This window comes from Diorhabda sublineata, chromosome 1 (assembly GCF_026230105.1).
Source record: "Diorhabda sublineata isolate icDioSubl1.1 chromosome 1, icDioSubl1.1, whole genome shotgun sequence".
NCBI lineage: Eukaryota > Metazoa > Arthropoda > Insecta > Coleoptera > Chrysomelidae > Diorhabda > Diorhabda sublineata.
The window spans coordinates 38,967,737-38,984,485 of record NC_079474.1 but is presented as its reverse complement, the minus strand read 5'-3'; the positions used below and the strand labels follow the sequence as shown (position 1 = coordinate 38,984,485).

The 16,749-nt window shown below is 33.2% G+C and overlaps 2 protein-coding genes across 2 annotated transcripts in view; one reads left to right on the top strand and one right to left on the bottom strand.

The window, feature by feature from the left end:
• Positions 1 to 7,127, top strand: part of LOC130443841 (cilia- and flagella-associated protein 57) — a 29,887-nt gene extending 22,760 nt beyond the window's left edge. The window contains 5 exon segments of the mRNA XM_056778747.1: positions 302 to 614; positions 732 to 965; positions 2,664 to 2,792; positions 6,374 to 6,613; positions 7,035 to 7,127. Of these exon segments, the coding sequence (XP_056634725.1) occupies positions 302 to 614; positions 732 to 965; positions 2,664 to 2,792; positions 6,374 to 6,613; positions 7,035 to 7,127 (1,009 nt within the window).
• A 2,582-nt stretch (positions 7,128 to 9,709) lies between these two features.
• LOC130443772 (calaxin-like) lies at positions 9,710 to 15,319 on the bottom strand. Its single transcript, XM_056778623.1, has 3 exons — positions 15,148 to 15,319; positions 12,555 to 12,798; positions 9,710 to 9,989 (listed from the first exon to the last, which is right to left on the bottom strand). The coding sequence occupies exons 1-3, from the start codon at positions 15,317 to 15,319 to the stop codon at positions 9,710 to 9,712; spliced, it is 696 nt and encodes a 231-aa protein (XP_056634601.1).
• Positions 15,320 to 16,749: the final 1,430 nt, after the last annotated feature.

Below are 16,749 nucleotides of genomic sequence, written 5' to 3'. Positions count from 1 at the left end.
GGAAAAACTTGAGGAACACCCAAAAGCCGTCACTGCCACCAATTTTCGAAGTATTGTGGGAAAATGTCATAAAAGATATGATGCATTATCATAATATTCAAGAAATCAGAACATATATTCTTGAAGTATCTCTTAATAATTGTGATGCTTTGTTCTTCATTATAAAAAGAATTAATTCATAGGTGCGCTCTCTTTAGTTCGCGTTAGAGGTTTGAATCTACTTCCAGTATTAGACTGTCGAGTAAAACATTGACATTAAAATCACGTAATAATGCTGTTATTTCTTTTGTTATTCTTCTAGAAGCGAGATATCAGTGGTTAAAAAGAAACTTCTTCTTTCACTTAAAGAAGTTGATGATTTGAAGCACAAAGTATTCACAATGGAGAACGAACACATAAAATTCAAAAACTTTATATATGATTTGGAGAAGGAGATAATGGATTATAAAAAAGAAATACAAGAAAGGGATCAAACTATCGAGGAAAAAGAAAAAAGAATATTTATCATAAAAAGCAAAAATCAAGAATTGGAAAAATTCAAGTTCATTTTGGACTTTAAAATAAAGGAATTGAATACACAAATTGAACCTAAGGAAAAAATAATTACAGAACAAGTAAGAGTTTTACTCTAATTCAATTACATTTCTATCAAGCTATTGCACTTTCTATAGCTAACATTACATTATTTACATCCCTGTACCTTCGAATACCCGCTTAATTTGTTCTTTTAGAATATTCAAATCAATGAAATGGTTCGTGAATTAGAAAACTTGCAAAAAGTTATTTTGGGCTTAGATATACAATTAGCAGAATTGAAAGAAAAACTGAACGCATCAAATAACGAAGTGAAAAAAGAAGTAGAGAGAAATCGAAGAATGAAAAAGGCCTTACAAGATATCAGAATTGATATTCACCATGCTAGCGGATATATACAGAACGTTCCGCTATTACAAAAAGCTGTCAAGGTGAGTACATTTCATTTGAAAATTCCATTTAATACGAGGACCTAGAGATGGCGGTAGTTGCTTTAAAAATACCAACTACCACTGTATTAGAAAGTATACAATCTATACAGCATATAAAGTTTGAACACGCCACGTTGTTTAGTATTTGTTTGGCAGACATCAATATTGAACATTTTCAGTGAATTTGTAAACATGAAAAAAATTGATTATCTTTATTCGATATAATCCTTCCATTTGAAAGGCGTTAGCCCAACTAATATAAAAGTTGAGCTATATTTCACTCAGGGTGAGACTGCTCCTTCGTTATCAAAAGTAAAATATTGGGTAGCTTAGTTTAAACGACGCCGTACGACCTGCGAAGACCAGCATCGCAGTCGCCGACCAAATGGGGCGATAACTTCAAATATGTTGAAGAAAATCAGCAAACAGGTACTGGATAATCGTCGACTAAAAGTGGGCGAGCTAGCAGGCATTTCAAAAAGTGCGGTATATCGCATATTAACTGGAAATTTGGACATGACGAAGCTGTGCGCAAGATGAGTGCAGCGTTTGCTCACAATGGAACAGAAACGTCGTCGTGAAGATATTACCATCGAGTGTTTGGCATTTCATAGAAATAAAGCCGAATTTTTGCACCGTCGGTCCATTCTTTCACACCCGAAACAAAAGAACAATCAAAACAATGGACTGAAAAGGGAGAACCGGCTCCAAAGAAGGCAAAGACCATCTGCAGGCAAGGTCATGATGTCGATTATTTTTTGGGATAAGCGTGGGATACTTTTCATTCACTATCTTGGAAAAGGAAAAACTATCAAGGGCGAGTATTATGCGAACTTATTGCAACGTTTGAGCGAAGAAATCAAGCAAAAACGGCCGCATTTGGCTAAGAAGAAAGTGTTGTTTCATCAAGACAATGCACCAGCTCACATACCCGTTATTACAATGGCCAAAATGAATGAATTGAAGTTTGAATTGCTAGCTCACGCACCCTATTCGCCAGATTCAGTCCCCTCGGATTATTTGCTGTTCCCAAACTTGAAAAAATGGCTCGGTGACAAAGATTGTCCAGCATTGGAGAGGTAATGACGAATCTTATTATAAAAAGGGTATAGAGTAAAGCGTGAGATATTTCTATTTCCACGCTCAAACTTATGACGTGATTTCTTCTTTACCGTAACTTGTCAAGTCAATGGTATTTCTTATATCATACTATCCTATTCTGTTCGTTCCCTCTTTTAGATTTCTTCTCACATAGTGCTGTTTTTGTATAATGTAATTTCCAGCTTTTCTAAATTTTTTTCTCATATTTTATTGCAATGGTTCCTGTTTTTAATCAGTTCTACTGTTACTTCAAATTGCTGTTCTACTTGTTTCTTATCAACTCTGCATTGTTATTCTAACAATTTTGTCATTATCTTCTGCTTTTTGTTTTCAATTAGTGCTTATGATTTTTACTTTTAATGTAGTAATTGTTGTTTTTGATATCATATTTTACATGTCCATTGTGTTTCTGATGTACTCACAAGATTTTTATTCATCCAATAAAATTACACTTTCCGGAAATTTTTGCTAAAAATATTCTTATTTATAAATTTTCTACTGTCAAATATTTCGATTTATATCCATACCATCACAATGTTATTTTCGTCAACAAGCAAATTTTCAGTAAATTTATTCTTAGTGTATACTTGGTTTCAGGACATGTATCATAAATATAATGCAGATAAAGACTTCGAGGTGACGCAACAAGAGGACACGGAGGCCAAGAACGAATTCTTGCGACAAAGGGATTTCTTGGAACGCACCGTTTCTACATTACATGATCAGGTAAGGTTGTCATACCATATTATTCTCAGTGTTTACCAAGCATCTAATTTAATTTATTTTCACTCAATGTTTACACTGTTCTCAGAAATATTATCGTTTATACAAGTCATCAGTTTTTGTTAAAAAAAAATGTTCGTTAAATTGGTTGAATGAACTTAATTTTTCTGACAATACATATGATATGGGAAATACCATTCCTCTCTTTCATGAAGCTAATTTGGCATTACTATCAACATAATCCGTTGTTAAACACATTATGATCTCTTATTTGTTACAAATACCTAGCGAAGGGATTTTCTTTTCAGTTTTGCTTGAAGTTTATAATACTCATGCTTTTTCTTTTGTACGTACTTTTCTTAAGAACGTACATCATATTCGTTCATGCATGACTAATATTTAATACTACAATCCTTTATTAAATCAGTCAGAAGGAGAGGAATCTATAATTTATATAGAATAGATTAATTTAATCAAAAACCACGCTTTAAAGACCTCAAAAAAGAGGAAAATGTTTTTGGTATAATTTACAGAAATGCTTTATACTGCCTCAATCCGATAGACTCATTGAATTGTTTTCAAGAGAGATAGGGACATATTTACGTCAGATATGGTTAATGTCAGGAATGACCCTGATATAAGAAAGCTTTTCCTTTGCAGGACTAGGGTTTTGGAGGTTTTTAGGAAGGGTTTCTTTTATTGTGATATCAACCAAATTGTCACACACAAACTTATAACGTGCTTTCTTGTTTAATGTAACTTTTCAAGTCAATGGTATTTTTAATATTTGTACTATCGTACTATCTTATTCTGTCCCAAATTTCCCTATTTAGATTTCTTTTCACGTATTGCTGTTTTTGTATTATATCGGTTAGTTCGTATGAATAATGTAATTTCAAACCTTTTCAAATTTTTTTTTTTTTCGTATTTTATTGTAATGGTTTCTGTTCCCATTTTTAATCAATTCTACTGCAAATAGCTTTTAAAGTTATTAAGGGAGCTATGGATAAGAGTTACTATGCAGGGGCTGGGGAGTTATGTACAGCTGCGGCTGGATTGTCGGCCATTTGATTGATGGTCCACCAGGTTACAGGAAAATCATAAAAAACACCGATGATCGATGAGATATTGGTGATGAGATGTGATGGCACTAGGAGATTTATCGAGGTAGGTAAGATATGTTGCCGGTAGTTTTTCGTAGGCCTTCGCTGGCAGCCGAACGGAGGATAAGGAAGTTTCCTCTTGGGTTTAGAACAAAGGAGCCGTCTAGTGGTTATCCAGAGGATAAGGAAAGTGTCCTTGTTAATGAAATTGCTTGATCCGATAGCGTGAATCACGTCATTTAGACGGCGCTCAGCTAATGTCAATATCGACATTACTAAAACCACAGTCAGGTTGCAAATATGAAATGCTTTACGATAGCTGCAACTGCTCATAACGACCCAACTACTTTAGTTGGAAAAAATACATTATACTTATTTTTATATGGATTTATTGGTATGAACTAAAAGACATCAACCAAAATTTTACTTTTTAAACTCGACATTGTTTAAATGACGGCCATCTCGTTGACGGCACTCCTCAAACCGTTTGCGTACATTTTTAAAAACTTTTTGAAGAAGTGGTCGAGGAATACTCATGATCTTTTCTTCAATATTGTTTATTAAATATGATAAATTTCGTGGATAATTCTCCTAGACTACTCTCTTAAGGTAACCTCACAAGAAAAATCAACTTGGATCAAGTCAGGGCTCCAAGGTGGTCATTCAATGTCACCTCTTCATGAAATTACTTTTTCTGGTAACAACAGAGTTCTTAGTGGTGTGCTATGTGGCCCCATCCTTTTTGAACCATTTCAGCCGGTTATAATGCTGACATTGTTGCAGTTAAGGCCCGAAAAAATTTCGTATCATGTCGACATTGCGTGTAGAAATTACAGTCACTGCATGTCTTCATAAAAGTTGGGCCCAATAAGGCAGTTCGCCGACATAGCGACCCACAAGGTGACTTTTGGGATATGCAACGGGCGTTTATGTTAGGACTGTGGATTATTTTCTCCTTAAAAACGACAATTTTGGCGATTTACGTATCCATCCAAATGAAAATAAGATTCATCGCTGAAGAACATGTTGTTGAAATTGTTATATCTCTCTAACTTTGCATTCACATTATTCAATCTTATAACGGAATCATGTTTATGTAGATCGTGCACAATCTGAATTTTATAGGTCTTTAGGTGTAAATCACACCGCTATATGCGGTGAATAGTTACTCTTGATAATCCCAGTTGAGATACACGGTTTCTGACGCTGTGTCGAGGCTGTCGGCTTACAGAATCTGCTACTGACTGAATGCTTCCAAGCGTTCTCGCTGTCCTTGGACGACCATGATGAATTTCGCCAATAGTGTTTCCAGTAGTATTGAATGTCTGGATCCAAGCTAAAATTGTTGCATTACTTGGAGCTTTCGCAATGTTACCGATGCAGCCGTCGAACTCTAATAAGGGATCAATTGTTCTTGAAATACGCGCGCATGCAAAACGAGTGTTGCCCCCCCCCGTAAACGGCAACTAAAAATTTAAGGAACGCGCTAGTAAACGACCCCCGCGCTGCCCCTCCCCCGAGCTTTATTTGCTTCTCACTCATTCTTGAAATAGTTGGATCGTTTTGAGACACCCTGTATACTTTGTAACACTTTGGAACTTTTAATAGACTAAAACTAGAATCAGTGCTAGGCTGAACTACTCGTAAAAAATTCATATTTGCTATCGGATTGTGGGAATAGGATTCTAGGAATTAAAAAAGTATTTATTTTCCGTTTTTTTTTAGAACTCTTGATTTTTAATTTGTTCATTGATTTTATCATTACTCTTCCGAAATTTAATTAATTTTAATGTTCAATTCAATGCACTTAGTAACAAAAGATTTCACAATTTCAATGGATTTTATAATTTTTATTTGTTTACATTCGGAATCAATGTTTTTGTTTGCAGAATTGATTACATATAACCGACTCACAGAATTTATATCACACTTTTAAATGCTTACATATAAAATTTGTATTGATTCAACCGAATACCTTCTATCTCAAATGAACTCTGAGGAAGCATTGAATATTGTATTATTAGGTAACAGAAGGCTGTTTAAGAAATTTCAGCTGAATCCGACCATCGGAAGTGCTTTAAAGTAAAATTCAAATTTTTAACCAAACAAACAAAAAAAACATTAAGACACCAAAATGAACTAATAAAAACATGATACAAAAACACAAGATACGTAATTCGATGATGAGTTGTTAGTTCGGTAGTTATTTCAGCTGTTATGCTTTTAATCTGGTACAAACTCGAAAATACCATAAAACCTACTTCGATTATTTAAGTAATTGAATCTCTTATTGTAATCAATAATTAGGATTTTTGTTAATAAATAAACCATTAGATCAAGTTGTACAAACACAATTGATGCAAGTCGTGAGATTATATTAACTGATATCAAAGCAAGTAAAAACCGTGATAATCTATAAACTAATAAACTTTTTATCGAGTGTGAATTAATGTTTTACACGGTTTTTTTTTTTCGTTCTAGGCAACAAAGAATACTAACCTACTAAGTTACGACAAAGTAAGACTGGTAGATGAAAATGCTTGCTTGTTAGAGGAAACTAATACATTAAGGAGAAACTTGCTCTCAGAAGTTACAATAAATCGCAAACTCAACTCATTAATCGGTATGTCGCGAATTACACCTCAACAAGCTCAACAAAAAGTTAATTTCGCCACGGCTACCAACTACGAAATTCACAAGAAGTACACAGACCAGTTAGAGGTGAGTATAAGTTTCGGTCCAATAATTGGTTTTTAAATTTTTGAAAATTAAAGTGAAAAAACATGATTTTCTCGTATATAGGAACATTTTGATTTAGATAGCTTTTATCATCGAAATTCAGGTTTGGAATTACATTGAAACCTAAAAGCTAAACTAATTTTATTAGTAATAAAATCTTTATTGATATTGCTTTGAAATATGAGGATTTGGAGTATGTAGTTTTTTAGTATTGAGGTTTGCAGTCTCCATATTGATCATTGAAATTTCAGATTTGTACCAAAAGATGCCATTCATCTATATATAGATGTACGAAAACATTTATCTACAAAAGTTACGTAATTGTACGAAATTAAATTCCAATGTTGACTTGTAACTGTGATTTAACTAACAAAAATTCTTCAGAGTTTTATATGTATTTTAGCAAAATGCCCGTTCATTGGAAGCAATGACCAAAGAAAATGCAAGACTGTTGAATAAAATCACAGAAATGGATGCAGCAGAATTGGAGAAATAATACATCATTTTTATTTATCTATTTATTATTATATATAATATATTAAAAATATATGTTTTAGAATGATCAAGAATTTTGATTTGAAATACATTCAAGTGACACTAATAAATAAAGAATCTAGAAATTTATCAAATATAAATCAATTAAGGGAACTGAATAATACTGTCAAGATGACTATGTACTTATTTATTTAATTATTATCAGCTTGTTGAAATTGGATGTGTAGATAGATAGCTAAAAGCTAGCGGTCAAAGCAACCTTTATATTGAAAAATCTAATACATTTTGAAAGTAAAACTTAATGCGGAGCGAACCACGCTAGATCGTAAGAACATCCTCAATCTGTCACCATCTTTTCGTATTTGAATATTACCTTCTCGTTTTAGCAATAAATATGGTATTTTAACACATTTAATGATGAAGTATTTGGATAATAATTAAATCAAATAATAATTACCAAATGATATCGAATGAATTAAAGAACTACCTTTATCTAGACTCATTTTCAAGGCAATGAGGATTGACAGATGCATTTCGACAATTACAAAAAAAAGTTGTTGGAAAATGCCACATTTCACCCTATTACCTTCTACATTTATTCAAGTCAAAACGGCCAACGAATAATTCTCAATGTCAGGTTGTTTACGTCAACTTTGACATCCCTTCACACAATATTCTATTTTTCTTCCTCACATATGACAACCCTCATCTGTTCTGTTTATTCCTATACCCAACCATGCGCCTTGGTGGTGTCAACAGAATACATTCTATGGCAATATTTCACACTCACTGCTCTGAAGATGCTTGGCCACGCGTAGGTGATCCATTAGACCACCGCTTAACCATAACTTAGAACTACAACCTTTTCCAGATAAATTCCCTTATCTGTTCTCTAACATATATCTAGTGTTGATGTTTTTACTTTATAAATGCTACATATTGTGAATGTCGCCGTAGTGTGAGTTTTTACTTTTTAAATAATATATTATTTCCTTAATGGATTTCAACAATTGATATTAATTTTGAAGATTTTTTTGGTATTTTTTTTCATCATTTAAATTAACGTTAATTCTATCTTAGGTGTATTCAGCTTTTCCGTCCAGAGACTTGAATTGAAAATTCATTCCTGACTTCATTGTTATACTTGTTTAATGAAATTGAGTACCAAATTCGAAAGGTAGGAAAAAATTGTGTCTCACTTCATGATCCACACTTAATACTTTCGATTTCGGAAGATCATGATTTGAACAGTATGTACCAAAAATATTATTTTTAAGTACTCATAAGATAGGTAACCAGTTTTTCATTGATTTCATTGCTGTTGAAGGAAAAAGATGTTATTATCATGTAATAAAGTTTCTTTAGGACAATGGTTATATTCTTTATCCATCGTAAAACATCCACCACGTCAGTATTTCTTTAGGTCAATGAATAACTTGAAACCACAAATGGCCTCATCGGGCGAATAGGATGGTTGTTCTATAACAATATTTTGACTCAATAATTTAACTGTGTGATGATGCATTATCGTGTAGAACATTAACCAGCGAGTATCGAGTGAACTGCAAGTAAAAATTTTGAGGTGATCAGTTAATCTTCCAACTTGATTGCTTCAAATAATCCTGTACTACAAAATAAAACTATTTCATATATTTCTTGATTGCTTTGTCGTGAGTGTTGGTAAGTCTACACATGGTTCTCCTAGTGGGTACAAATATCATAAAATATTATGTACGTCCCATCACTTATTACTATTAATGACGTAGCTTGGACTAATATAGAAATCGGCAAAGTCGCATCAGCGACGCCTCTTTTATTTTGTTCCCAAGATCACTGATAACTACACACCGTCAAGTTTAGTAACACAACACCTAAAAAATGTATCTTACCAAACATTCTTTGATACGACATGTCTGCTCATGACAGGGAAAAATATAAATTAGTTGGAGATTATTGACAGATTTCTGCAATAAATTTATTGAAGCCTGTTTTCTGAAATTTATGGATCCAGTTCCAAAAATTACCCAAATTGTCAATAGCGATTCTGATGGCATCGCATTTAAAGAGCCCTCGCGAGACCCCTTTAAGTGTGAGACCATGGGCGAGGTCCCACGCCTAGCTACGCCACTGATTACTATTTTAGAAAGAACACGATGTTTATTATTATTCAACTTTAACAACATATTCCTGCACGATTCTTACTCCATGTGCCTTTTTAAAATCGTTAGGTGTATGTAGCACCCAACGACAAACAATTTTTTTTACATAAAGTGCCTCCAATACTATAGTCACCTAAATCACTTGATGTGTACACTTTGGATCTTCTTCCATCAATGTCTCCAACAGTAAGTGAAGAACAGAACCTACCAGCACGAACCTCATGACCTAGCGATATCTGTCCTCTCTCAAATGCACTTCACCAGCGAGACACAGTTGCTCATGAAAGAATTTCATCAAGAAAAGAGCGTTGCACCTGTTCAAGACTTTCTTGTTCACTTGAAACGACTTCAAGATCACGGTGGTAGCTCTAATTTCAAATTTATATTAATAAAATATTAATTTCACCAAAAAATTTAATGAATTTTACATAATACTTGTGCCAAGCTTCAGTTTATAGAATCTTATTTTAGTGTTTCCGGTAAATGTACACAAAAATTTATGGACAGTATGTCGGTCCGGAAGACATTGACCTAAAAACTCCAACAAAGCTGGTTGTCTTAATACATTATGTCTATAGTCGTTAAAAGAAATTTTGCCGTCCCTGTCTGCATCCATCCTCTTCAGAATAACTTCTACCATATCTTTTACAGCTTCTTCAGCATCTATTTCGCTGATATTACTTTTTAAGGAACCCACCATTAGTCTTGAAAATGAATGAGTCAATTATTTGTAGTATTAATGGAAAATCAAAGTTCTCTGATACATTCCAAAACAAAGTATGCACTAGAAACAATATTGTTTTAATTTTTTAATTGGCCCTTGTAGGGTATTCAACGAATTCTTTCGATAATACTATTATGTATTACGATTTTTTAGGATTTTTTTGCATGCAGCATTTTTGTTTTTAATGTATATTTTATGCATACTTTGGATTGGCGTTAGATATAAAATATTTTTATTGTTCAATAAATCCCAATATTTACAACCAACAGTAAATAAAGCGATAAAGGTAATACATGTTCATTGATTCGAAAGGAACTTCTACAAAGGGTAAACGAAAGTGTATTATAAATAAACTGCCCGTCAGCGAAAAGGGGCTACCACAAATATTTGCGAAATCATCAATTGTTATTAATTGCTAATTTATTAATTCAGTGAAATGGGTTAGTATGTATATGGAGCAAGCAGACCGGCCCTGTACAGAGGAGAAACAATTTCTCGGAACCAAGGAACCGATACAATTAGTTACTGGTCAAATACCGACCGCGTGAATAAAAATTTCGAGTCCTTTATGTACGTTTATTGTGATTTAAAACGTTGTAACATTTCAAATTTTAGACGTTGTACTAACATAGCCTCCATAGAGTTGAGTTTAGTTCTTAAAAATGGATAAAAAATATCGAAGAGCTGTTGAGATTGAAACATTGCTGGATATTGGAACGAGTCAACCGGAGATAGCAATATTGTCGTTCAACAGTACAAAAAAGACACCAACGGTTTCTGGCGACCGGCTCTTACCAGCGACGGCCCGGTACGGCTGAAAAACGGAAAACAACAACTCGGATGGATCCCTGTCTCACTATTGCTGCGAGACCAAACGCAAACCGCTAGAATACTCCAAAGCAGCCTTCAACAAGTTCACAGAATAGCAGTCAGCACTGTCTACTGTTCGACGAAGGTTGAAAGAAAGTGGTTTGACAGCTTACAGTTCAGCTAAAGGACCCTAGCTTACTGCAGCTCACAGAAAACGCAGAAATAAGGTGTACAAAAGAGCTGGAGAACGGTATGCTGCCTGTACTAAATTACCACGAGCTGCGTATGGGGGTGGCTCGGTAATGTTTGGGGTAGGTATTTTTTTGAGGCACAGGATCTCGTCGTGATTGAAAAAGGCGCACTAAAAGCATGACGATATATTGCAGAGATTCTAGAAAATTATATACTACCATGAGCTGGATTTGTTGGTAATGATTTTCTGCTAATGCAAGATAATGCTCGACCACACACGGCAAGAAAGTCAATGGAAGACCTTGAAGAGGTTAGTATTGCAAAAATTGACTATCCTGCTCAAAGCCTCGATCTCAATCCTATTGAGTATATTTGGGACTAGCTCAAAAGACGTGTAAGACGTCCTACACCTGCTCCATCAACACGTGAAGAGCTCCGATTGGCCCTGATTGAGAAATGGACCAATTTTCATTAAGCAAACATTAAGAATGCCTTGCGTTCTATGCTCACTCGCATGAGAATTGTCATCCAATATCGAGGGGGTAATACGCCTTTTTGAAAAATAAACCCCATTACTTTTTGTGTGTGCTTTGTTCAATTATTGTAGTGTCAAATGAAAGTCTTGTTTCTAAATAAATTTATAAATTTTTGTTTACTTTCTAACTGTAACCCGTATAAACATCATAAAACATGCTAAAAGCATTATTGAATAAATACATCATACATTTATTTCAACAAAAATAAACTACATGTAAAAATTTGGATAATTTCGCAAATTCTTGGGGTTGCCCGTTTTCGCTGACGGGCAGTTTAATTAGAAATTGTTACCTGCAATACTTCAGCACAAAATCTATTGAAAAGAAAGAGAACAATTTCTAAACTAAACCAATACAAAATTATCATATCTCAATGAGAATGAAGCGGAATAATTTTCAACTTACTTTTGAAACTATATAAATAAACAACCTATATCTTACGTTCTGTACATGTTTTCGAAAAATTAAATCTCTCTAGGAAAAAATCTAGGGATTGATACTGGTTACCTATTGCCAAAAAATCATGTAGATGATGAAGGAAGTAAGTTATATTATATGATTCACTTCTAATGTTCCAATCGCAGAAATGGAGCGGTCAATAGAAACTTTTTGTGCTAATGGATAGTATAGATTTTGAAAACAATTGATCCTAGAGTAGAAACTCAATCAAAAATATTATTTTTTTTTCGTTTTACTCTTTAATATATAAACTTCGCTAAATGCACCTAATTAATTTTTATGCGCAACAAATCTGTCCACACCGGTTGCCTTACATTAGATGCTACGTTACATGCTGCACATGTAAGTGTATACATAACTGTGAAAACTCAAATATTGAAAATCTACTGATTTAGTACAGAGCTAGAGATGTTGCTCTTCCTCATGTTTGTATAGAATGAGATAAGTCAGGTCATCTTCGAAAAGATATGGAATTGGGCCTAATATTAAGAGATATTTCGTAGTTAAAAGATTTTCATATAATTTGGGTAGATAGTCATTGAACTTACTTGAACAAGTTTTCTTTCATAAGCATTCCATTTCCTGTATAATCATACACCTTAAAACAAAATGCCATTTTCTCTTCTAAAGTGCCTCGTAAAAACAAAGACAATAAGGTCACCCAAAGTTCTTTCGAAATATAAACGTCTCGAGCCTTTTCATCCAAGCATGTTATTATTCTTATAACTTTTTCCATGTCTGTCATATCCAAGCAACAGTGAAATATCTCCATCAAAACATCTCTTGTGATACCTGAAAATTGTTATTCTGACTTAATTATTAATCGAATCTAGTTGAGATAATCATAAAAAGTGGTATTTAGAAGAAAATTTGCAAAATTTGCCATTAATATAGAATAAACTAAAAGAAAATGACGAGTAATGTAGGGAATTAAAAAGCCATAGCAAAGAGTAAAGCGGAGGACGATCCTAAAGTCGCAGATCAAGCTTACTCATATCATTCTAATTACAAATTTTTATCGAAGCTTTCACTCATCTTGTAAGTTGTCTAATATTACTTATATGGTCGTTATGTGTATATAAAACCATTTTAACTATAATTTCATTTTAACTCCGTTAAGATCGCTCTGCAATATTTCCAGATGTGTTCAAGTTGGTCGCTGCCATAAGCGATAAATAATAAATAATTATCATTATATTTTTCTACACGTAATTTTCAACTTTCCGTCTGCTCAATCACCTTCAGTATAAATAATATTTTTGTTTGCATCAATCTACTTAACCTTTAATTTCACTTAATATCGTATATAGCTTCTTGAAGCAACGTAAATTACCGTATTAAGTGTAATTATCACGCCAGACTGGGATCGGCGAACTCACCAATGGGCCCAGAGCCCATCTTTCTCGCAAGGTGGGCTCTGCAGAGATGGATGAAGACGCCTGGCACGAGACAAGAGAAGGCCCATAAAAACGGACCCCGTTTATCTCTCACCGAACAACTGCCCCAGCTAAATAAGCGCGAAATCAGACTAGTGATCGGACTTCATACCGGACACTGCCATCAAAGAAGTCACCTTTACACCATGGGCATCACGGATGGTCCGGAGTGCTGCTGGTACATGGAGAAGGACGAAACTGCAGATCACGTTATCTGTGAGTGCCCTGCAGTCACACGAGCGCGGTTTAAATACCTGGGCAAACCCCACAATGAAACAGAATCGATTTGCTTGAAATTTGGCACATAGTTAGAGGAAAGGTCATTAATCATTAGTGACATTGACGCTACCCGTCCCCTTCTTGGGGGTGAGAAATTATTTTCAAAAAATAACGCCTGAAATCTATAGATAATGAAATTTGGAATCGAAAATATTTTTTCGAGAAATCAATAGATTTTTATTTATTCATGATTAAAAACTTGGAAGAATACTCGAATCGATAGGTTCAACTTCAAATAACGGAAAGGACGTTAATTTTACGTGCATAATGCTTCAAATTTGTTTGTAGTACTCAAAAATGAGTACTTATAAAGGTAAATTGGACCAAAATTGAAAAATTTATAGTTAAAAATAAATTGGTCGCTCATATTTTTTAAAGAAAAATTAGCAGCTACAGCTGTACCATTTCTATCAGAATTAAATTTAAACGTAGACCTTTCCCAGTTAGTATTATTTTAGTGTTATTTATACGATCCTGAAGTTAGATCGGTTTAGAATACGTATTTTTTGAAAAATGTACGATAAAAGTTGAAACTATGAACGATACGAAAAAAATTATGACGAACAAAAATGTAGATTTTTCTCCAGCAAAAGTTTTGATTTTTTTATTTCTGTAACTTAGAAAATAAAGGAGATATTGCCGTTTAAACTATCCAGTATAAAAATGACCTGTCTCGAGCCCTTCAACCCTTTCCCTTTAAAAAAATAGAAGGCTTAAAAGATTTTTCATCTACATGAGCTTATAGCTCTTGAAGTTTCCTACAAAATACTTCTTATAGGATACTATAGCTTCAAAATTCATCGAGTTATGTAACAAAAAAAAGCGTGCGAGTGTGTACATATAGACATCCACTGTAATTCCAATTTGCTTTCGTATTCGACTCCAAAAGTATCCACGTTCTCACATTAATAATCAAATATTTTTTTTCATTTTTCTCAATACAGGTGTTTAGTGATTTGAAAAGAAAATATTCCTTTATTTCTTTCAAAATGGCTTTTATTCAAATAATTCCTCGATTTGATTATATAAAATCTTCAAATAATAATTATTTGTCATTATTTTTTGCAAAGGGGTTATTTTTAGAAGTTACATAAGGTGTAAACATCAAATATACAATAAAATACAGTCAAATGACCAAATATTTTTTTACTTAGGGATAGTTTTTACCCCTAAAAAATAGAAAGCGTCAACCGAACTTATGTCATTTTTGATATTGAGCCTAAGACGAAACTTATTCTAAATTTTCCTGCAAATCCATTCAGTTTCAAAAAATTCGGAGGTTACACCTGATTTTCAACTTCACTGACTGTACTAATAAAAGTTATTGATATCAGAAAAATATATAAGTTGTATAAGCAAGATTTTAAAAATGTCTCTAAGAAGTAAAAGACGATAAGTTCTTTTTAATCAATTATTATTTACTAACCTTTAGGATCATACGTATCATATTTTTGGATTTTATAATAGATTATCAGGAGAGCTTCAACTTCTTCGAAACTAAAATGGACTTGTTTGGTTAGACTCAATGCAAGTTCTCGGTGTTTTTTTAAGTATCTCGTTTCTTCCATCGGATTCAACGTTAAATCATATCGAGCCATTTCGAAGAATTGCTTCTATTTACGACCAAAATAATTATTTCTTTTTGATTATAATAATAAAAAATTGTTATAAATTAGTGAACATGTTATATTTTTTTGATTCTTTCAAAATATTGATGGAAAACTGTCAAAAATAACCGAGATGTTAGAATAAACACGCTATAAATCGTGTCGTTCTCTCCTTTTTGCACAAATGACCTAATCATTTGATAATATAATCTTCCAGAGCTCTAAGTAAAAGTAATATAGCTCATCAAAATTAAATTGTTTTGTTAACTTTTAACTAAACTTTGGACAAAATAAAACCGTTTATCACATCGTTAAATTTTTGCCACTATTGCAAAAGATCGGGGATAATAATATTACAGATGTACTTGAATAACATCAATATTTAACAGAAAAAAATTTTATGCAAGAATTAAATGAAAAATACTTTTTATATCATCTATATTTTAAATCAATATAACGGTTACTTTTACTGAACAGAAAACAGGATATAAGCAAAAAAATTTTCTTTGATAAACATTTTCTTTTTACCAATACTTAAAAATACTAATATTACCAAAATGTTTATTTATGCTGTGAGGTATGGGTAAGGAAAAGAGCAATGAGAATTTTGTCAATACAACTGGACGAAGAAAAGGCAATTAATGAGCTTAGAACAAGTTCAGTTCAGTTCAGATTCCAAAAAATCTTCATAAAGGAGAAGATACATATATACAAAACAATAATAAGACAGAGAGAGACAACAGAGAGCTACGGAGTCGAGGAAGAGAAGTTAGATATATGGGAAAAAAAATACTTAGAAGGGTACTAAGCGGTAAAAAGGAGGGAGATTTATGGCTTAGGAGAAAATATAATGAAATAAGGAATCTATTTGGTGAAGCAGAACTAAGTAAAATAATAAGATCCAAAAGAATAAAGTGGCTGGGTCACATACAGAGAATGCCAGATTTTAGAGCAACAAAAAAAAATGATGGACATAGAACAAGGAGGAACAAGAAAAAAAGGAAGACCATGGAAAATATGGTTCACAGAGGTAATGGAAGGGAGAGAGAGAGAGAGCAATTCAGGTCAAAAATAGGAAAGAGTGGAAAAACTTACATGCTATGGGCCTAAAGGGCCTGCGTGAAGCACCTATATATATGAGGTGTGGCTATGAAATTTTTTGAAATATTTGCTGGTATTCATTGTATCAGATGGCAGATTCATAGAAACAGAAATAAACTAAATAACATTTTTATTGTACGTCACAAATATGCTCAATAAACTAGTCAGACAGTTAGTTTGAGATTATGTATTCTGTTTAACTAGCCCTAAACGTCTTGCGAAAAATACTCATCGATAATATTAAATGCCATGCAACAGAAAAGGCTATACATTTGTCTATATTTCATTGTTATCATCTTATTGACAGAAAACTGTTACTG